The sequence below is a fragment of the Rhinoderma darwinii genome, chromosome 2, assembly GCF_050947455.1.
Source record: "Rhinoderma darwinii isolate aRhiDar2 chromosome 2, aRhiDar2.hap1, whole genome shotgun sequence".
NCBI classification, from domain to species: domain Eukaryota; kingdom Metazoa; phylum Chordata; class Amphibia; order Anura; family Rhinodermatidae; genus Rhinoderma; species Rhinoderma darwinii.
In genome coordinates, this window is record NC_134688.1 from 49378120 (window position 1) to 49401706 (window position 23587).

The 23587-nt window shown below is 42.7% G+C and overlaps 1 protein-coding gene across 6 annotated transcripts in view; it reads right to left on the bottom strand.

Annotated features, from left to right (window-relative positions):
• The window catches only part of SGCG (sarcoglycan gamma), a 279818-nt gene that overhangs the window by 25988 nt on the left and 230243 nt on the right, over positions 1 to 23587 (bottom strand). For all 6 annotated transcript variants that reach the window (XM_075850001.1, XM_075850000.1, XM_075850004.1 and 3 more), the window contains exon 5: positions 15891 to 16010. In XM_075850001.1, the coding sequence (XP_075706116.1) occupies positions 15891 to 16010 (120 nt within the window). The remainder of the gene's footprint in view (positions 1 to 15890; positions 16011 to 23587) is intronic.

The window sequence follows — 23587 nt, forward strand, 5'->3', positions numbered from 1 at the left end:
AAACGATGTGATGCATGGATCGGTAAGTATTTCCCCACACAGCACCCCTTTGAAACACCAATGTACAAATGGAGGGAGAAATGAAAAAAAAAAAATGTGGAGTGCTCCTTTAAGCCAAAAGAGCATTTGTGGGGGGTAAGGCCACTAATCTGCGTTCTAATTCATCCCAAAGGTGTAAGATGGGTTTGAGGTCAGGGCTCTGAGCAGCCACTCGTGTTCCTCTACGTCAAACTCATCACACTATGTACTTATTATCCTTGCTTTGTGCACAGGGGCGCAGTCATGCTGCAACAGAAAAGGGTCTTCCCCAAACTGTTAGCAAAAAGTTGGAAGCTACAATTGTCTAATGCTGTAGCACTAATATTTCCTTTCACTGTAAATAATAGGCCCAGCCCAAACATTAAAAACGGCCCCAAACCATAGTCCCTCCTCCCCCAAATGTTACAAAGTAAAGGGTAATGCTTGGTTTTTTACTTATACACACCCATTTCATTCTTCATTTCAGTTGCATTTAAAGGGGGAAAATGTTGAACCTCAATTATTCAACCATCATTGGGGAGACATGATAAAGATGAAGTCCAGTTTCAGCAAATGAATGTTATTTTTTGTATAATTCAATGTCAATGTGGCCGATGAAACAAGCCGAGTGTAGCGCTCATCTGATTTCCGTTGGCTCCATAGACATTGAATAGAGCGGAAGCGCAGATGTGCGACCGACGATCCATTCAAATTCCTCTTCACTGTGATCGTACAGTGAGGAGGAACGGGGGGAGGGTCGAGACTCCCATTCAAAAGATCGTTGAGGGTCGCAGTGGTGAGACCCCCAATGGTCATAAATTTATCACCTATCCCGTGGATAGGTGATAAATGTTCATAGTGGGAAAATCTCCAAAAACAGGTTCTTATGATGATGACCACATGAAAGGCAGACCAAGAGTTCGCTCTACTGCACAGGACAAGTTTATTCGGGTCATCAGTCTCAGAAATAGTAAGTTAACAGTCCGTCAGATTAGAGTTCAACTGAATGTCTCAATGAGTTCAAGCATCAGACAAATCTCAACATGAACTGTTCAGAGGAGACGATGTGAATCAGGCCTCCAAGGAAGAACTGTTGCAAGAAAACGACCACTGAGAGAGACAAGAGGAAAATACTTGCTTAGGTAAAAGAACACAGGTAGTGGACATCAGACCAGTGTGGAAATCTGTCCATTGGTCTGATGAGTCAAAATTTTAGATTTTTGCCTATAATCGACGTGTCTTTGTTAGACGCAAAGAAGGAGAACAGATCATTTATGGTTCAAGCCATGAAGCATGGGGGAGGGGGGTATAGTTTGATGGAGTGGGGGTGCTTTGCAGGTGGCACTGTTGGCAATTCAGACAAAATTAAAGGCACACCTAATCAGCACGGCAACCAGCATTCTGCAGCAACACACAATTCAATCTGCGCTGAGTTGGGCCATCATTTCTTATTCAACAGAACAATGACCCAAAACTACTCCTCTGTAGGAGTTACTTGACAAAAAAGGAGAGTGATGGAGGGCTGCGTCTTCATAGCCCCCTGATGATCAAATCCTAATAGAGATGTTTTGAAAAGAGTTGGACTGGAAAGTCAAGAAAAAGCAGCCGACGAGCATGGGAATTATTATCAATCGCCCATCACTTGAAGATTGCTATGACTACCAGCCTAGTTGCCGGGTTTTCTCTGTCCTTCCTGGTTTGTGATGAAGAGCCAATCCTATATCACTTTCTGCATCCAATCGTGGTCCAGGTCGGGATATTTAACTCTGGCGTTGGCTCAAAGTTTGCTTGCAATTTTCATGTGCATGCATGCATCTGACCTAGCTTTAATTACTCCCTGAACCACACTTTTATAACTTTGGATTTCTTGTATTTGGAGTTTCCTCTGGATTAACCCTGCAATTGTATCATGTCGGCAGCACGTCTCCCTGTTTACACAGGGAGATGTGCTGCCGACAATGATAATATTTTTGGCTGCATAAACGATACAATAATTTTATTGGCTGCATAAAGGAGCAGTTCAGCTGATGAACGAGCATTTGCTAGTTTATCGGCTGATTGTTGCCCTGTTTGGACAATTCTGTGAGCGCTCGTTTGCCCGATAATTGGCCTATGTAAAATGGCCTTTAGACTCTGCCAACCAGAGTGGTGACAGATTTGAGGTTGCTTATTTACTTGTGCGCATGTTCCAGACTGTTTCCTGCTACTTTTAGGAAATCACTTTTATAGTAATTCCATAAGAATACATCCCAGGAAATTGCTCAACTAGCTATGCCTTGACAGGAACTTCTTCAAGATTGTTCGCAAAGCATTCTTGGTGGCTACCTCATCTAAAATATAAGATAGTTTGTATTGTGTTACTTTTTTTGGTCAAGGTATAGTTCCATTTGTATTACTTCTCAGTTACAATGACTACTATTATCCTAAAATATGTGAAACAGGAAAAATAAATAAAAACCCTTTTATGAGAACGTGTTTCGAAACTTTTGACTGGTGAGCTCAAGGAACTCCAGTCTGACACTGATCCTTAAGACTTATTCAGACGAACATGGGGAATCTCGGATGTGAAAAACTGCAGTTTTTCACGTCTGCGTTGCCCAGTGCGGGTCCCGTTTTCACGAATCCTCATAGACTTGAGTCTATGGAGGGATCCGTGAAAACGGAGCAAAATAGGACATGTTCTATTCTCCAACGGACCCTTCGTCTGAATAAGACCTTAGTCATAGCTATGCGAGTATAAGACCTTCTTCATTATATGTAACTACTTGCTGTGTGTATACAATATATTTGAATTTTTTGGGATATATAACTACAATTTCACATTTTTAATTCCATAGTACTGCTAGGAAGTTTTGTTATATGTTGTTCTCCAGAACAAGTTATGGACCTCTTATGTGGGTGAGCCAAAAATGGCTTTCTTTTTCTACCTCATAGAACACAATAGACATTAAATTTGCTTTCCATTGAAATCTGCGTGATTCAGATTGTATAAAGTCACATTATGTATATATGCTCTAGCCTTAGGGGAAGATATTTGGGAAGGATGCAGTAATAGCTACTTATACCTCATTGCCGGAGCCAAATGTTTGCACCTGCTTTGCCATTGTAGCCGAGGACTGCAGGGAAATTACTCAAGTGGTATCTGTGGCCACCAGGCTGTAGTCAGAACACTAGGATACCGTGATGTTTATCATCAGTCTAAAAAGACAGTTCATTTTTACAGGGGTTGTACAAAATTACAAAAACACTGCCATACCTGTCCACTTTTCCTTTTGTGGTGTTGCTGCTCTGCCTCACATTTATTTAAATGTCGCTGAGCTGCAATACCTCTCACAACCCATGGACAGGTGTGGCCATGTTTTTGAATCGTGTACAACCCATTTCAGGTGTAAATCGAAAGTCTGCATGACCAGACTAAATAGACCATACTAATTTGAAATTCACTGTCTAATTTAAAACAACCTCTTCTCTATATGCAGAATATTTCCAAAAAAACAACTGTTATTAAAAAAAAATTGACATCCATAAAAAGCAAGATGTATGATGCATTTTGTATTGCTTTTCTTTGTCGCAGGGCTGCATCACATCAAAATCTCGTAAAATGGAGTAAAAGCACAAGTGAGCTGATTTTTTTTTGCCAGGTTGAGAGCAACCAGCAGTTACTGTGCCACTAACAAAGATTTCTACTAATGGCTTTGGCCAGTAAATGGACTTTACATAATGTGTGCACTTACAGGATTTCTCACACTGGTGCTTTTAATGCGTGTGCTCGGAACAGTCTACAGATTGTATTTTTAAAAGATTACAAGAGCTACGTAGAACTGCATTATTTTACATTTTACATTCTGTTATCGAGTAGAAATTGACTACTGAAAAACAACAATACATAGCCCACAGAGGAAATTTATTTTTAAAAGTCTTTTATGATCATGTACCATGTGACTAATGGGCAACAATTTCTTTGAACCATTAGGTATATGCAGTATTTTGCCAATATAGTTACAGTGCCATGCAAAAATATTCACCCCTTTGGTGTTTTTGCTGTTTTGTTGCATTACAACCTTGAATTAAAATGGATTAAAATGTCTTTATTAGCTTAGCACTTCTAGACTCAGGGATTTTTTCCCATTCTTCTAGGAAAAACTTCTCCAACCTCCTCAAGTTAGTTGGGTTACGTTGGTGTACAACAGTCTTCAAGACATGCCACACATTTTCCATTGGATTGAGGTCTAGGCTTTGACTAGGCCATTCCAAAACATTTCAATGTTTTCCCTTTAGCCCCTCCAGTGTCACTTTATTAGTTTGTGCAGGGTCATGGTCCTGCTGTCATGTCCAGGGCCGCGGGCCGTCAGGCTCACTCACCTCCTGACGCTGGCTCCAGTCTCCTCCTCAGGAGACACCATCGCTCACTTCCGCTCACCTCGGCCGAGTCCCGGGCACTGGACTTTAATGTAAAATTAGCCCATGAGTACCCTGGACCCCTTCCTCCCATGCCTGAGCGTTGTTGTCATACCCAAAGTTTGTCTATGCAAATGGTCTCCTAGTGATTTCCTTTCCCGTACCTTTATCCTGTATCCCGTGTTATCCTGGTCAAGTGAGTGCTGAGCTCTAGTCATGCTGTGCTACATACCATGCCTGTCCTTCTACACCCCGCCTGATGTCTGCCTTCTGCCTATTCCCAGCCGAGCCTGCCTTGCTACTGTTCGAGCTGCCACAGGTACCCTATGTCAACTATAGACTGTTACCTGTGCCCTGTTGGCCAGCTGCCATACCGTCAAGACGGCACGGCCCAGTGGGTCCACGAACCCAACGTGACACCTGCTGGAAGGTGAACCTCCGTCCCACTCTCAAATCTCTGGGAGACTAATACAAGTTTTCCTTAAGAATTGCCCTGTATTTACTGCCATCCATCTTTCCTTAAAATCTGGCAAGTTCCACTGTCCCTGCCGATGAAAATCATGCCACCACCATGCTTCACTGTGGGAATGGTGTTCTTGGGGTGATAAAAAGTGTTGGGTTTGCGCCACACATAGCTCTCCCCATGATGGCCAAAAAGTAAAATTTTAGTCTTATCTGATCTGACAAATTTAAAACGTGCTTTCTTATGTTTTTCTTTAAGCAATGGCTTTTTGTTCTGGCCATAAAGCCCCACTCTGTGGAGTGAGCGGCTTATAGTGGTCCTATGGACAGATACGTCCGTCCCCACTGTGGATCTTAGAGGCTCCTTCAGTGTTGAATCTCTGATTCATGCCCTTTTGGTGGGCGGCCTTGTCAGGTACAGTTAGGTCCAGAATTATTTGGACAGGGACACAAGTTTTGGCATTTTAGCTGTTTACCAAAACATATTGAATATACAATTATATAATCAATATGGGCTTAAAGTGCAGACTCTCCACTTTAATTTGAGGGTATTCACATGCTAATTTGAGGAAGTGTTTAGGAATTACAGCTCTTTAATATGTAGCTGCCTCTTTTTCAAGGGACCAAAAGTAATTGGACAATTATCGCAAAAACTATTTTATGGGAGGGGCGGAGCCTGACCGCGGAGAGTGATGGCAGCTTAGTTTCTCTGCTCCTCACACACATGATCTGGGATCACTGAAATAGCAAGGCACAAACTCGAGAATGGTGAAGATCGGTAAACCTGATACCAGAGATCACTCAGGGACACCAAAAATCCACAGAGGTCAGGCAGACCTGGACAAATTCTTAAAAATGAAGCCGTCCCAGAAAACCAAGATGGCGCCGCCCGAGAATATAGTACCCAGACAGGAAGATGACTCGGATGAGGATAGCGATCGTGAGTCCGTGGCTGCCTCCACATCTTCACGCCAGGAGAAAGCTCCGATCTCCCGAGCATACCTTAAGAAAACTATAGTTCAGGCTCTAACGCCAATGATGAAGGAGCTTGCAGACATCAAGGCGGACGTCCGCCATATTGGAAACCGCGTGGAGCACCTGGAGTCTGTGGTTACTGACTCGGTTAATTACTGTGACTCACTGGGCCACAAAGTGCAGCAACAAGAGACCCAACTTAACAAAGTAATGACACTACTGGAGGATCAGGAAAATAGGAGCAGGAGGAAGAACGTAAGATTTAAAGGCATACCTGAATCCGTGACATCAGAGTCATTACAAGCAGTGGCCAGGAAAATATTTGCCGACATGTTGGGGCAGGAACGCGCTTCCGTAATTGTGATCGAGCGGAACCCCCAGATGTGGTGTGTGGCTTACTCAGCTTCGTAGACACCTCGGCCATTCTACAGGCAAACAGAGCACGTGCAGACATCGTGTTAGATGGTGCGAAAATTCAGCTCTTTCAGGATATCGCAGCCTCCACACTGGCAAAACGTAGAATGATGCGGCCTCTCCTAAAATTGCAGGACATGCGGCTCACATACAACTGGATGTATCCCTTTGGCCTGGCCATACTGAAAAATGGTAAACGCATCATCATTCACACTCCTGAGGATTTACAAGACACCTGGGAAAAGCTGGGAATCGCTCCGATGGAAATACCTTCCTGGATGCCGGCTCATACGGACTTACATCTGCCGAGTCTACCACAGCTCACACCATGGGCGACGTCGGGAAAGACGAGATCTCCCAGGTCCAAGAAAGGTCAAGCAAGAAGGGAAGATGGAGATCTTACCTGAATATGGACTTCCACCATTGACCCCATATGGGGTTCGTATGACATATTTGCCTTCTGTATACTATGCACGGGAACAGTGAGTATGTTATGGCAAGTTTGCTGAGTTCCCTTCCTATGTCATACTGATGTTTATTGCTAGTATAAAATAGTGCCTTAAAGATAATGAGAATACGTATATTGCCATAGTGATCCGAGATCAAGTATCGGCTCAGGGTTGATGCTTCTCTGTACCCCACACTCTAGGAAGAGATGCGGCGCCTCTAATGTTATACGTGGTTTGTGTTTCATTATGATATTAGGTGCTGTACCTTCTTTGAGCTATGTATACCTGGATGCCCCAGGGCCTAAGGGTTGTGAGCTCCCCCAGGGGGGACTGACCCTTGATCTCTGGCTGCATTCATTTTCATTGTTCATTCAATGTTTTCCCCTTTTGTATGTCTCCTATGTTACCTTTACCTTTCATTCTGAACCTTACAGGATAGATGTGATATTGCTACAGCTCACTAGGATACAAGGATACTCTAACATCTCATGGCGTTAACTAACATACTCACCTACAATGTTAAGGGTCTTAACTCTCCTAATAAAAGGAGCCAGGTCTTGATGCTGCTCAAACGGGAGAAAGCTGCTATAGTGTTCCTTCAGGAAACGCATTTTAAAGAGGGAAAGATACCTAGATTACCAACCCGTTATTTTAATAAGTGGTACCATTCTGGATCAACTAGCTCAGCAGCGAGAGGGGTGTCTATTGCGTTTCATAAAGACCTCCCTTTTAATCTGGTAGCACAACATAGTACTGCTGATGGTAGAGCACTGTTCTTGAAGGGACATATTGGAAACTCCATCTACACATTCGCAAATTTATATGCTCCAAATAAATCACAGACAGGTTGGTTTGATAAGATCTTAGACGCACTAACTGTTTTTGCGTAAGGACCTATAATTTTGGGGGGGGGATTTCAATGTCACGCTGAACCCTCTTCAAGATTCCTCCACTAACAGATCCGCCTTAACCTTCGCTGCTCTGGGGAAAATTAAACGGAAATTACAGGGCCTACAACTAACAGATGCATGGAGGGTTATACATCCCTCGACTCGAGATTTTACATTTTATTCCACAGCGCATAGGTCGCATCAGAGATTGGATTATCTCTTTATTCATGAGAGTTTACTTCCAGCCCTAAAGTCAGCTCAGATAGGTCCAATGACGGTCTCGGACCATTCCCCTGTCAGCATTACTTTGCCTTTGGTGGGGTTGCCCATCAGAGAGTGGTCATGGCGACTCAATGAAACTCTCTTGGATGGAGAATCACATGTAAACTATTTGACTGAACAGCTGAAATTTTATTTTGACACTAACGCCTCTCCGGAAGTAACGGCAACGTGCACATGGGAAGCACATAAGGTTTATATGAGGGGTTTGTTGATTTCCCTAGGGTCTAGGGTCAAAAAAGAAAAATCTAAACAAATTAATTCCCTATTGACCCGAATTGCTACACTAGAAAAAGTACATAAAAAATCAGCGGCACAGGATGCTCAGGTTGAACTTGGCACCCTAAGAGTGCAACTAAAAGATTTATTAAATTTGAAAATGGCCAAAAATCTGATGTACTATAGGCAGAAGATATATGCACATGGGGACAAGGGAGGTAGACTCATGACGGCCCTTATTAAAAAACAAAAAGAAAAATCTTTTATTTCAAGAATTAGGGGAGCTGATGGGATAATACGCACCTCCACGTCTGATATAGCTAAAGAATTCATGTCATTTTACTCCTCCCTTTACAACATCAAGGAGGAGGAAACTGGAACTCAGTCTGTTCAGAGGGATACATGTGTACTTGACTTTTTAGGGTCACTCCATTTACCCACTTTCTCCTCAGAAGAGGCTGACACTCTTATACACCCTATTACGGTGGATGAGGTGAGGAGCGTCATTACCTCTTTCCCACCTGGTAAAAGCCCAGGCCCGGATGGCTTCTCTCTCACCTACTATAGAAAATTTCTAGACTCTTTGTTACCACACCTGACCCACATGTGTAACGCACTCTTAGATGGCACCCCCTTCTCGAAACAATCTTTAGAAGCATATATCACCATAATACCGAAGGAGGGAAAGGACACATCCCTCTGTGCTAGCTACAGGCCGATATCCTTATTGAATATTGACTTGAAGATATGGGCCAAACTCTTGGCGCTGAGAATTGGGGACTTATTGCCTAAGCTAGTTAATCCGGATCAGATGGGGTTTGTACGAGGTAGGGAAGGTAAACACAACGCGAGAAGACTGATAAACTCTATTCATTATGCTAAACATTTTAAACTACCTTTAATACTAATGGGCACAGACGCTGAGAAAGCGTTCGATAGAGTGGCCTGGGATTTCATGAAACACGTGCTAGCTAAATTTTTATTCCCACCTCAATTTATTACGGCTATTTTCTCACTTTATACAGAACCGCATGCTCGGATACGGGTTAATGGGGTCCTCTCCCCGTCCTTCTCCATTACGAACGGGGATGCCCACTATCCCCCACCCTTTTTATTCTGACCTTGGAGACCCTTCTGCAAAAAATTAGATCGGACTCCCTGATAAGAGGGTTACAGATAAGAGAACATACACATCTAGTGGCGGCTTTTGCAGACGACATACTCCTCATGGTTACTTACCCGCAACAAGCACTGCCACAGCTCCAACATATTTTTGCGGAGTATGGAGGGGTCTCCAACTTTAAGATTAATTATAGCAAATCTGAAATACTAAACATTTCCCTTCCCCCCTCTTTGGCACATGAACTACAACGAGACTCGCTCTTTTCATGGCCTTCTCACTATATTACATACTTGGGCGTCCAAATACCGGGTCAATTACAAGATTTATATAAGCTTAACTACCAACCACTATTAAAGAAATTGTCGACACACCTCTCCTCTTACCGCATACCCTTCATGTCCTGGATGGGGCGTAAAAATCTTTTACAGACATACATACTGCCGATACTATTATATGTTATGAATATGGTCCCTATATACCTACCAAAGTCCTTCTTTACACTTGTGAGACGTCTATTTTCCTCCTTCCTGTGGAATCAGCGCAGGCCCCGCCTGTCTTATAAATTATTATCGCTAAAACGAGATAGAGGAGGTTTGGGGCTACCGGACGTGGAGGTGTATTATAAGGCAATTCATCTACAAAGATGGTTGGATTTGGTATCGCCGGGGTCAATGGACTGGTGCATAGAGCCGGAGACAGCACCCTTAGGTAGAGATTCTTTGAGAATCTTGTGGTTGCCCGACCAAGGGGACCTAAAATCCATTACAAACCCTCTCCTGAGGGGAACACTCTCGGTGTGGATATCGCACAAAGCCGTGAGTGTACCTCCCTTGACGCCCTCGCCGATTATGCCTGCCTCCTTATTGCCTTACAATGTCGAGTATAAGGACCCCCCACCAGACGACATATGGGATTTGTTCTGTCATATGACCATTTCAGACTTACTAGAAGCTAATATGGTTCCCTCATCGGATAAAATTCGATTACTGGTCTCACCGGGCTCTCTAAATTTCCTTCAGATAAACCATGTGCAACACGTTTGCAAGACCTTTCTAGCCTCTCAAAAAGGCAGTAGGGACCTGGGCGACCTAGAGAAAATGCTCCTTGCCAAGGTGGTGACTACATGCAAATTATCTAGACTATATCCCATGCTGCTGAGCTTGGGCACACCTGGGACCCCAACTTTTCTAGTGTCCTGGGAAATGGAATTAAACAAGAAATTCACTGAACAGGAAAAGAAATGCATCTTGAGACACTCTCACGGTTTTTCAAGGTGTGTCAAACTTCAGGAGAGCCATTACAAATTACTAACAAGGTGGTACAAGACGCCGGAGCGAATGCACCACTTGGGTTTAGCGGCCTCCAAATTATGCTGGCGCTGTCAGGGAGCTGTGGGGACATTGTCCCACATCTGGTGGTATTGCCCGCTGGTCACAGACTTCTGGAAAGAGATATCCGCGGAGATTAATAAAAACTGTGGCTCCGACATACCCCTCTCAATAGAATTGATAGCTTTGGCATTGCCCTCAAAATCATTCAAACCCTCTAAAGCGCATCTAGCGGCGCACCTGATAGCTGCAGCCAAATACTTAATCCCCTTTACTGGCTACAGACTGCCTCCCCATCCAAAACACAATGGTTGGACAAGGTTCAGCAGATTTGTAGTTTGGAGGAGTTGACCAGTTGGCAAGAACACACTCATGTACAATTCTTAAACACTTGGAGACCGTGGCTGCACTATAGAACTGACATACATTGAATAGGTATAAACTTGCGTGTGAGAGGCAAAGTCTACTGTAAAATTTGCATTGAAATGTGATGAATTGGTGCTGTATGACAAATAACTGTAACACTACATAATCCTGTTACCCACTCTCCCCCCCTTCCCTTAGTTTTTTCTCTTCCCCTATTGTGCCATGGCTTCTCCAAGCATGTAACTGTATTTCTATGTACATGAAATGCTTATCTTTTTTTTGGGTTCTTATTGCTCGTGATAATGTACAAATATCCAAAGCTGATGGCCTTTGTGTTTGTTTTAAACCCATGTTGCACATGGGTACAGTTATGTTACTATCTTTGTATGTTTGTTCTTTTCTTTTTGAAAATAAAAAACAGATTTGACAAAAAAAAAAAAACTATTTTATGGGCTGCATGGGCTATTCCCTCATTAATCTATCATGAATTAAGCAGGTAAAAGGTCTGGAGTTGATTCCAGGTGTGGCATTTGCATTTGGAAGGTGTTGCTGTGAACCCACAACATGAGGTCAAAGGAGCTCTCAATGCAAGTGAAAAAGACCATCGTTAGGCTGAAGAAAATTAACAAAGAAATCCATCAGAGAGATAGCACAAATGTTAGGAGTGGCCAAATCAACAGTTTGGTACATTCTTGAAAAAAAAAAAGAGCGCACTGGTGATCTTGTGAACACTAAAAGGCCTGGACGTCCACGGAAGACAACAGTGGTGGATGATCGCAAAATCCTTTCCATGTTGAAGAAAAACCCCTTCACAACATCTACCCAAGTGAAGAACACTCTCCTGGAAATAGCTGTATCAGTATCTAAGTCTACCATAAAGAGAAGACTTCATGAGAGCAAATACAAAGGGTTCACCACAAGGTGCAAACCATTAATCCGCCTCAAAAATAGAAAGACCAGATTAGACTTTGCCAAACAACATCTAAAGAAGCCAGCCCAGTTCTGGAACAGCATGAAACTAAAATCAACCTGTACCAGAATGATGGGAGGAAGAAAGTATGGAGAAGGCTTGTGATACAAAGCACACCACATCCTCTGTAAAACATGGTGGAGGCAGTGTGATGGCATGGGCATGCATGGCTGCCAAAGGCACTGGGTCACTAGTGTTTATTGATGATGTGACTGAAGACCGAAGCAGCCGGATGAATTCTGAAGTGTTCAGGGATTTACTTTCTGCTCAAATTCAACCCAATGCAGCAAGGTTAATTTGGACGTCGCTTCACAGGACAGATGGACAATGACACAAAACATGCTGTGAAAGCAACCCAGGAGTTTTTTAAGGCACAGAAGTGGAATATTCTGCAATGGCCAAGTCAATCACCAGATCTCAACCCGATATCGAGCATTTCACCTGCCTAAGACGAAGCTTAAGGCAGAAAGACCCACAAACAAGCAACAAGTGAAGACAGTGGCAGTAAAGGCCGAGCAAAGCATCACAAAGGAGGAAACCCAGCGTTTACTGATGTCCATGGGCTCCAGACTTCAGTCAGTCATTGCCTGCAAAGGATTCTCTACATAGTATTAAAAAAAAACATTTATTCATGGTAATGTTAATTCATCCAATTACTTTTGAGCCCCTGAAATGAGGAGGTTGTGTAGAAAAATGGTTGCAATTCCTAAATGTTTCACAAGATATTTTTGTTCAACCCCTTGAATTAAACCTGAAAGTCTACACTTCAATTGCATCTCAGTTGTTTCATTTCAAATCCAATGTGGTGGGATGCAGAGCCCAAATCATGAAGATTGTGACACTGTCCAAATAATAAGTGTATGTAGTTGTGCCATATTCGTTCCAGTTTGTTATAATACATTTAATGGTGCTCCGTGGGGTGTTCAAAGTTTGAAATATTTTTTTACAACCCACTTCGCCACAACTTTGTCTCTGACCTGTTTGGAGAGCTCCCTGGTCTTCATGTTGCTTGCTTAGTGGTGTTTCAGACTCTCGGGCCTTTCAGAATGTAAGAATTTGGATTATTTTGTCAGGTCCATTACATAAAATCTGATTTTAAATCCATTTTAATTCCAGGTTGAAAAGAGGAGAAACACCAAGGGGATGAATATGTTTGCAAGGCACTGTACGTATGTGGCATCAGAATCACTATCTGTAATGATGGGGGTAGGGAAACGGACAAGTGAGCCCTGATCTACCCGCCACTCTGTCCCTGCATACTTGCAACGACCCGCCCTAGGCGACGGGGTACAACTGGGCGGCGGTCCCTACACTCAGTAAGTGCACGAGACAAACAGACAAGGGAACACAAAGCAAAGGGAAAGGGGCAGTTGCCCACGGCAACACCGTGAGCAACAAGAGTTGTGAACGAGCCGTGTCAAACCAGGAGTGCACGAGGTACCAAACGCAGAGCAGGAGAGTAGTAGTAAGCCAGGGTCAGTATGGAGCAGGATCAAATAATAAGAAGCTGTAGCTGGGCCAGGAAACCACATGAGAAGAATCACAAGCAAAGGAGGAACAGGAAAGGCAGGTATAAATAGACAGAGGGCGGGAGCTAGCTACGTCTGGCCAGGCTGCGATAGGTTCTCCCACTCCTAAGCCTGCCATCCTGAGTGGTGGAAGATGGAGTCAGTCTCAGAGACATAGACTCAGGTGCAGACTGATTACCTATGGGCGTATACACAGAAGTTGTGCCTGGCAGATCCTTCACAGTACCCCCCCTTTTATGAGGGGCCACCGGACCCTTTCTAAGTGGACCTGGTTTATTGGGGAAACGAAGGTGGAACTTCCTGACCAATACCCCAGCGTGAACATCCCGGGCGGGTACCCAAGTCCTCTCCTCAGGCCCGTATCCTCTCCAATGGACCAGGTACTGGAGGGAGCCTTGGACCATCTTGCTGTCCACAATCTTGGCCACCTCGAATTCCACCCCCTCAGGGGTGAGAACGGGAACAGGAGGTTTCCTCGAGGGAGCCAAGGACGGGGAGCAGCGTTTAAGGAGGGAGGCATGAAACACGTAGTGTATTCGAAAAGATGGTGGCAACTCCAGTCGGAGGGAGACAGGATTGAGGACTTCAATGACCTTATACGGCCCAATAAACCGGGGAGCAAACTTCTTGGACGGGACCTTAAGGCGCAAGTTCCTAGACGATAACCACACCAGATCCCAACCATAAACAAAGGGTTAGCAGAACGTCTTCTATCAGCCTGAGTTTTTTGTACGCTCTGGGACGCCTCTATGTTTTTCTGAACCTGGGCCCAGACTGTGCACAGTTCCCGATGAACGACCTCTACCTCGGGATTGTTGGAACTACCAGGTGAAAAGGAGGAGAACCGTGGATTAAACCCAAAATTACAGAAAAAGGGGGAGACCCCTGACGAGTTACTGACCCAGTTATTAAGGGGAAATTCGGCGAGGGGAATGAATGAGACCCAATCATATTGACAGTCAGAGATAAAACACCTTAAATATTGTTCTAGAGATTGATTAGTCCTCTCAGTTTGGCCATTAGTTCCAGAATTTCATAAATGAGATTTTTAGAGATTACCTGGGGGTATTTCTTGTAGTGTACCTTAATGACATACTGGTGTTTTCCAAGGACTGGTCCTCCCACATTGAGCATGTCAGGAAGGTGCTCCAGGTCCTTCGGGAAAACAAACTGTTTGCTAAAACCGAAAAATGTGTGTTTGGGGTACAGGAGATACCAGAGCAGGAGAGTAGTAGTAAGCCAGGGTCAGTATGAACAGGATCAAATAATTAGAAGCTGTAGCTGGGCCAGGAAACCACACGAGAAGAATCACAAGCAAAGGAGGAACAGGAAAGGCAGGTATAAATAGACAGAGGGCGGGAGCTAGCTCCGTCTGGCCAGGCTGCGATAGGTTCTCCCACTCCTAAGCCTGCCATCCTGAGTGGTGGAAGATGGAGTCAGTCTCAGAGACATAGACTCAGGTGCAGACTGATTACCTATGGGCGTATACACAGAAGTTGTGCCTGGCAGATCCTTTACACTATCTCTGCTTTTCAATTACAGATAATTTATTATTGAGAATTGTATAAGGTTTTCAACCACTGACTTCAGATAAATAAAATGTTTAGACCTTAAAGGGGTCATCTGGTTTCGAAACCCCATCTTCGAATATCCTATTGGGAGATTTTAAGTTACTAGGAGGGAGTCCCCTGTTCAGGACCTACATAAATTAGCCATAGTGGAAAGCGGCTACTAAGATTGTCTCTCTCTGTCTCGAGGACCTGGAACATAGGGGATTACTTGGACGGCCTTTGACTTTCATTTTAAGATAATTATAATGATCTTGCCGTTTTCTGGGGGTTAAAGTATTACAAACAGGAGCTATGGTCTTCAGGGTGCTGCAAGTTTGTATATTTTGTGTAGAGAACCCATCTAGTATTCAGAACAAGGAAGATGTTAAGCTATGAAAGTCTTTTGGAAAACTCAATGCGAAGAAAAAAGTTGAAGCTAATTTTTTATTAACATTTTGTGAACATTTTTAATAAGCAGAGACAGTTCACATGGTATATACTGTGCTTGCCCCATGGCTGTGAACCAAGTAAAGGACACGGCCCAAGAGGCTGGGTTATGTGGAGATTATGAGTCCCCCGGTGTATTGGAAAGATGATCAAACAAGGCAAAATCAATGTCAATGGAGATCTTTATGCATAACATTGTGTGGTGCTCGTCCTGCCCCCTTTTTTTGAAACAAGGAAAAATAGAGAATAGTTCAGAAAACAGTCTACAGGTAAAAGGTAATAATTGTCCATTTACCCTATAATGGATTTGAAGACCTCAAGATGATGGAGGTCATATTTTAATCAGATAAATATATTTACCTGCTAAATGCTGATGATTGTGTTTTGGTAAGAGGGGGTTAGGCAAAGCAGTCTAGTGATTCATAGAGTAGCACAGAGTTATTTCACACCAGAATACTAGTTTGTCTACCCACCTGTGACTCTCAGCTTGTCTGTTCCAACTAGAACTTCCTTTTCATCCACGGAAAACAGCATCTTTCCTTTATCTGAGTGTATCTGGAACTGCTGACCATGGGTTTCTATCAGACCGGGACCTAAAATAAAAAATACATGACGAATTATAAAAGTTATTTAATGTAAATGAACTAAACACCTATTAATTTAACATAATATTGTAAAATAGGAGTATAAATTATAGGTAGGTACAAACAGTTAGAACAACCACCTTTTGTATTTCAGGGTCCACCCCAAGAGCAAATCATCACATCCTGTGGCTGGGATCCCCTGCGATCGGCTATTTCACAGAGCTGCTAGGTAATTGCTGTTTTTGTACAGCACTGCAGGAAAATGAATAATTACATGGTTGCCATTGACGCTTCTCTTAGCACTAGCCAATAGAGGAGAGGAGGCGGGGCTGGAGTAGGGGATCCCTATCTACTAGCTTGAAATACTCAATAGGCAGAGCTGTTTTTAGGGGTTCTCAAAAATGGGCTATTTCCCAAAACTCCCTTTTACTAGGGAATCTCCAAAAACAAACCCAGTATTATTTAGAAGCATATTAAAGTACTGAACTGAATTCCAGTATTCTGTGGGCTGTATACGGAAGTATTATCTTGGCACTGTATGTCAATATAATGTGATCTAGATTTATGAGAAAAACTGTCTAAAAATGGCAAGCAGAGGAAGGCAGACCCTACTCTGCTTGATGCACAACGCTCCAATTTCTATAAATCCGGCCTTGCAAATAGTACATATTTTCCAACATCTCTACAAATACAATACACAAGTAGAAAGAAGAAAACAACTTTTTATAGAATTGACATTTATAGGGATATATTTTACAGGTTTCTCTGATATGACCATAAACATATCACAAAACTACCTGCGGACGCGCTGATTTACAAGTAAATTTTTTTTAAATGTACATTACGTTAAATGAATTCCACTCTGACATTTCTGGTCCATATTTATTGCTTATGTGTTGTAGACATGAATATTGATTCATAGTTGTCTCATGCGCTAGTGTGAGTTCTTGCTGTTCATTAAACACGCAGTATCCTTATCACATTAGGTAAATGAGCACATAATTATCATATAGAACATTTCGTTAGAAACACATGAAAATGAATCAGTATATCTGCACCATCATATTACATGAAGTATAAAAGGAGTAACAGCAATATGGGAAAACTGTAATATAAGCTTCTAATAGATGGAGATATGTACATTTACAAACTTCAATAGTTGTATATGATATTATTTCTTAGATTGGGTACAATTAGAGATAATTTCTTGTATAATCAGACCGCTAGCACTGCATCGTATCCATAAAATGACTTCTACCATACATTTCCCCGAGCAATAGGTCACAGACTTCTAGGATTTCTGTGCAATTTTATGATTTGTCCTATAGTTATAAATAAAACTTTACTACAGTTTTGAAACAGGCAATTTCCATTGACTTTTATGGAAAGGCGGATTGGACGTCCTAGAGGCGGTGTCCTATTTGGAGCCTCCCCCCCTATGACATCTGTATTTCCCAAATAGAGAGTGAAAGAGCAGCTCTCACTCTAGCGGATCGGGCCCATCTATGTATGACAGTCATTTGAATGGCGCCATGTAATAATACATTTTCCCCCCTGTGCTAGATTTGTACTATATGGTCTAGCCATCTTTGTGCAAAATTGGGGAACACAATTAAGGATACATATGACTTATCTGTAGGTTCTTACAAATACGACATACCCAACAAGCACTATTTCCAGACTCCCGTCCACCCATTTCCAATTATCTTTTTATAGGACTCCTGCATTCACAGACCTTGATAGGACTCATTTCCGTCTTGTGCGCCCACCTACTGCATGTGAATTTGAAAAGTTCTCCACTTCCAGCAGTAGAGAAGTAGAAAGTTTTAATTCCTACAATGGATGCAGAGGATTAGCAAGTGATGGAACGGCTTCAGCTAATCTCTACTACAGCCAACAATAAATTGGTTCAACTCTACATTAACTGTAAAAGTTTTCTTACTCTTATTAGACTTCATAGAACGGGTAATATCCCTCCCCTTTCTTGTAAGAAATGTGCCTATTCACCTGCAGATTTTTCACATTTTACAGGTGGATGTCTATGCCTGGAGACATTCTAAAAAGAGATTATGGACATGCCCTCAAATGTACTTGAAGTCCCAATAAGCCCCACACCCCAACTGTATATGCTCCGGTTGTTTAAAACTTTTGTGTGGTTCCACTACCAGAACATTTTTCTTAGGAAAACCCTGTCTTGTCCATAAAAAAATTGCCATAAAAGTGGGTTGGATAGACAAGCTAGTGTCCATGTCTGGATGCAAATGGTGGCCTTTAGCGAAGAATTGGCTTACAAGAAAAGAGGTTGAGTTGCCAAATTCCATAAAATATGGGATGCCTGGTGCGGATCACATCTTACATACACTATGACACTCTATTCTCCCATTGACAAGCTTTACCACACCACTTATACCAGCATGTTAGCAGTTAGTACCTATAGGCTTTAATCTCTGCGTCTTTCCAGGATTGGGACTGGCATGACTCAGGTTATTGGAATTGTACAGGTGTTTTGCCTTATATTTGCTGTTTCCTCATAATCTTTTCATGTATAGTCATGACTGATGTTGTACTATTTTCTGCAGTTTTTTACTTTTCTGGTTTGTACAGACTGCACATGTATGACTTTGTTTTGTACTCACTTTTCAATGAAACGTATCTAAGCTGACATGGATATCGAGTGCATTAGGGTGAAAGGAATGTGAGATTTTTTCGACTATAAAGCTAAGGTTCTGAGGAATAATATAGAAAGAGATGTTAAAGGGAAAGTAGGGGAGTAGTATTATACCTCAGTTAAGAGAATGTGATAGGCTTGTCAAAAAAGATGTGTTTTTAGGGCATGCTTGTGAATGTTGGGAATTAATCTGATTGTCCAAGATGGGGCATTCCAGAGAAATGGTGCAGGATCGGGAGGTTGGGAAAATGAAGAATGTTATTCGTAGATCATTGACCAAACTGTATACCAATCTATGGGTTGAGTGGTAGACAGAGACGAAGAAAGAGGTGTAGAGAAGTGCAGCACTATGGAGAGTTTTCTAAGTGAGCGTTAGAATTTTTGATTGAATTCTGAAGGGAATGGCAACCAGTTCAGTGACTGGCACAGGGTAGATGCATTAATAAAGTGGTTGGACAAAGAGATAAGCCTGGTTGCTGCATTAAGGATAGATTGGAGGTAGAGAAGTTTGATGAGCAGAACAACTTAAATACAATTGTACATTTTAGGCTCTGTTCACATCTGCGTTTTGGCTTTCTTTTAAAATTGAAGTCACAACGCAGTGTTGGTCCTGCCGTAGGATGGATTTCACCTGCCCATAACGGACTCCATTGACTTATAATTGGGTCCATCCGATTCCATCGTGGTTTCCGTAATTTTGACAGGAAAAAAAGCACTGTATGCAGTGCTGTTTTTCTGGTCAAATCTGATGGAGACTCCAACGCAAATGTAAACAGAGCCTTACTACAGTGAAATCCATTGTATTATTTTGTATTTTTGCAGGAAAAATAAAGAATGCAATATGTATTTATTAATCCAAATACAATTCTAAAAATAAGAATTTGAAGAAGAGGTGATCTTTGTGATAAAATACAGTCTTGCAATTATGCTCTGATGACTCTACTATTTATCAATGACAGACACATTTTAGATGCAGTGGAGATAAAACAGAATATATGTATATATATATACATATATGTAACGCTGGCGGCTGCCGTTCGCCGCTATCCGACTTCCCCTAGCGGCAGCCAGCATAGTTTACCTTCGTGCCGGCTCCTCCCTCCTACACCCCGGAAACACAGGCATGTACTGCACCCATCCTTCGCTCACTCCCCTAGGGTGCGTGCGTGTCCTGGTGTCCTCTTAAAGGGCTAACCACTATAATTTTCCCTAGCCTATCCCTGTGCACCCTGTCCCACTTAAATCCTGCCCTCCTTCCTGTGTTGTGTCTACCCATGTTCGTTTAGCAAAAGGTCCCTTAGTTGTAACCTGTTCCCAGTGTTCCCGTATCCTTTATCCCGTATCCAGTAATTGTGTTTGCTCCTGAGCGAAGTCTAGTGTTGGAGAAGAGTTCTGCCATGCCTTAGTGTCTGCTATGCCACATGTCTGTCAGAACTTCTATACAGGTACTCTAGTTCTAAAGACTTTCATTGACTTTAGTTTGGCCAGCTGCTACTCTGGGTCCACAAACCCCACAGGTGTGACAACATATATATATACATGCAAAAAAAAAAAAAAAAAATATATATGTATATATATATATATATATATATATATATATATATATATATATATATATATATATACAGTGGAGGAAATAAGTATTTGATCCCTTGCTGATTTTGTAAGTTTGCCCACTGTCAAAGTCATGAATAGACTAGAATTTTTAGGCTAGGTTAATTTTACCAGTGAGAGATAGATTATATAAAAAAAATAAGAAAATCACATTCTCAAAACTATATATATTTATTTGCATTGTGCACAGAGAAATAAGTATTTGATCCCCTACCAACCATTAAGAGTTCAGCCTCCTCCAGACCAGTTACACGCTCCAAATCAACTTGGTGCCTGCATTAAAGACAGCTGTCTTACATGGTCACCTGTATAAAAGACTCCTGTTCACAGACTCAATTAATGAGTCTGACTCTAACCTCTACAACATGGGCAAGACCAAAGAGCTTTCTAAGGATGTCAGGGACAAGATCATAGACCTGCACAAGGCTGGGACCACAGTCACCAAGAAAACCATTGGTAACACATTACGCCGTAATGGATTAAAATCCTGCAGTGCCCGCAAGGTCCCCCTGCTCAAGAAGGCACATGTACAGGCCCGTCTGAAGTTTGCAAATGAACATCTGGATGATTCTGAGAGTGATTGGGAGAAGGTGCTGTGGTCAGATGAGACTAAAATTGAGCTCTTTGGCATTAACTCAACTCGCCGTTTTTGGAGGAAGAGAAATGCTGCCTATGACCCAAAGAACACCGTCCCCACTGTCAAGCATGGAGGTGGAAACATTATGTTTTGGGGGTGTTTCTCTGCTAAGGGCACAGGACTACTTCACCGCATCAATGGAAGAATGGATGGAGCCATGTACCGTCAAATCCTGAGTGACAACCTCCTTCCCTCCACCAGGACATTAAAAATGGCTCGTGGCTGGGTCTTCCAGCACGACAATGACCCGAAACATACACCCAAGGCAACAAAGGAGTGGCTCAAAAAGAAGCACATTAAGGTCATGGAGTGGCCTAGCCAGTCTCCCATATTTCTTATACTCAATTAGAAAATGCTTAGCTAATAGTGGGGAGTCCCTCGTTCAGGACCCCATCTATTATCCAGAGAGGAGAGCAGCTACAAAGACTGACTCTCGCTCTGTAGGATCCAATAAACGTGCATTCCATGGACAGCCTATTGATTTTGATGACTAATATGCAATGCTTTATTTTCCCCCTGCAGTTATGCTGCAAGAATACTAAACACTTGCTGCCAGGTTTCACAGTTGATCGCTGTGGGATACCTTTTGATCAGTTTATCATTAGGGACTTTTCTAACAAAAAAAGGACTGTCCAAATCGGATAACTCTTTTAAACTGAAAGGGAGAACTCCCCTTCCATAACCGTGCAGAGATGAAGAGACCTAAGTTGTCTCGAAAGCTTGCTGTTTAATATAATTTCTCCTTGGAAGTCAATAAAAGGTATCATGTCTGCTATTTTGTTTCTTTTACTGAGAGCGCTAAAACTTTTTTCAACTGACTAAGGCTTCGTTCACATCTCTAGGGTCCCGTTTCAATGCTCCGTCTGAGCTTTCCATCGGAACGGGACCATGACTGACACAAATGGAAACCAACGGTTTCCGTTTGCATTACCATTGATTTCAATGGTGACGGATCCGGTGCCAATGGTTTTCGTTTGTCTCCGTGGTGTAAGGGTTCCGTCATTTTGATGGAATCAAAAGCGTAGTCGTCTACAGTATTGATTCCATCAAAATTACGTAACCCTTAACCCCTATCCGCACCAGGACGTAACTGTCCGTCCTCGCGGGAGGTTACTTCCCGCACGAGGACGTACAGTTACTGATTTTTTCCCGGTGCACACTGTTGGTGACAGTGTGCACCGGGAACCGGGAGGTCAGCTGTCGCCGACAGCTGACACTCCCCTCTTGCCGGCCAGCGGTCCTTTGCCGCTGATTTTGGCGAATTAACCCCTTAAATTCGGCGATCGGGTGCAATCGCCGAATTTTAGGGGTTTCTAGCATATCGGCAGACCCCCGTCCGAAATCGCGGGGTCTGCCGATAGTTACTATGGCAAACGGAAGCCAAACAATGGCTTCCGGGTCTGCCATGGACGGAAGCCCATCAGGACCAACCTTCGGCTGGTCCTGATAGGCTTCCTGTCAGAGTGACAGGAAGTCACTGTGTCGTTCCCGATGCACACTGTCGGCGACAGTGTGCATCAGAACTTGGAGATCAGCTCATCGCTGATTTCGGCAATTAACCCGTTACATGCGGGGCTCGATTGCGATCTCCGCATGTAGCGAGTTTGTAGCGCATCAGCAGCCCCCATGCAATCGTGGGGGCTTCTGATGCTTGTGATGGCACCCGGGGGCCAGACAACGGCCCCCAAGTCTGCCATGTATGTCAGCCTATGAGGATCAGCCTCTGCTGATCCTCGTAGACCAACTGTCAGAGTGACTGTGACGTCACACTGACAGTTGGAATACGTTACACTACCTAGGTAGTGTAATGTATTCTAGCAGCGATCAAAGCTGCAGGTAAAAAAAAGAAAGTGTAAAAGGTAAAAAAAAAGTTAATAAACAAAAATATAAAGTGTAAAAAGTAAAAAAAGTTAATAAAAATGTTTTATAAAAGTGTAAAAATAAAAGGTTTTGTTTTCTTATAATAAGTCATTTATTATAGGGAAAAAATGAAAACGTTAAAAAAAAAGTACACATATTTGGTATCGCCGCGTTCGTAACGACCCAAACGATGAAACTATAATGTTAATTTTTCCGCACGGTGAACACCGCAAACAAAATAAACGGAAAACTGTCAGAATCGCTATTTTTTGGTCACCACCCCTCCCAAGATATAGAATAAAAAGTGATCAAAAAGTCGCATTTACCCCAAAATTGTACCAATAAAAACTACAACCCGTCCCGCAAAAAAATAGACCTCCCACAGCTTTTTTGACGAAAAAATAAAAAAGTTAAGGCTTAGAATAGCGTGTCTCAGAAAATAAATTATTTTATAGAAACGTAATTTTATTGTGCAAACGCTGCAAAACTTATAAAAAAGTATACACATATGGTATCGGCGTAATCGTACCGACTGGCAGAATAAATTAAAACGTAATTTATTGCGCACGGTGAACGCTGTAATAAATAAAGAGTTTTAAGAGCCAAAATCGCTGTTTTTTGGTCACCTTAGCTCTAAAAAAGATCCTGAGGGGCCAAAATGCTCACTATACCCCTAGAAAAATTCCTTGAGGGAGTGTAGATTCCAAAATGGGGTCACCAAAATCCAAAAGGCGCTCCCTCCCTCCTGAGCACTGCTGTGGGTCCAAACATCAGTTTAAGACCACATATGGGGTATTGCCGTAATCG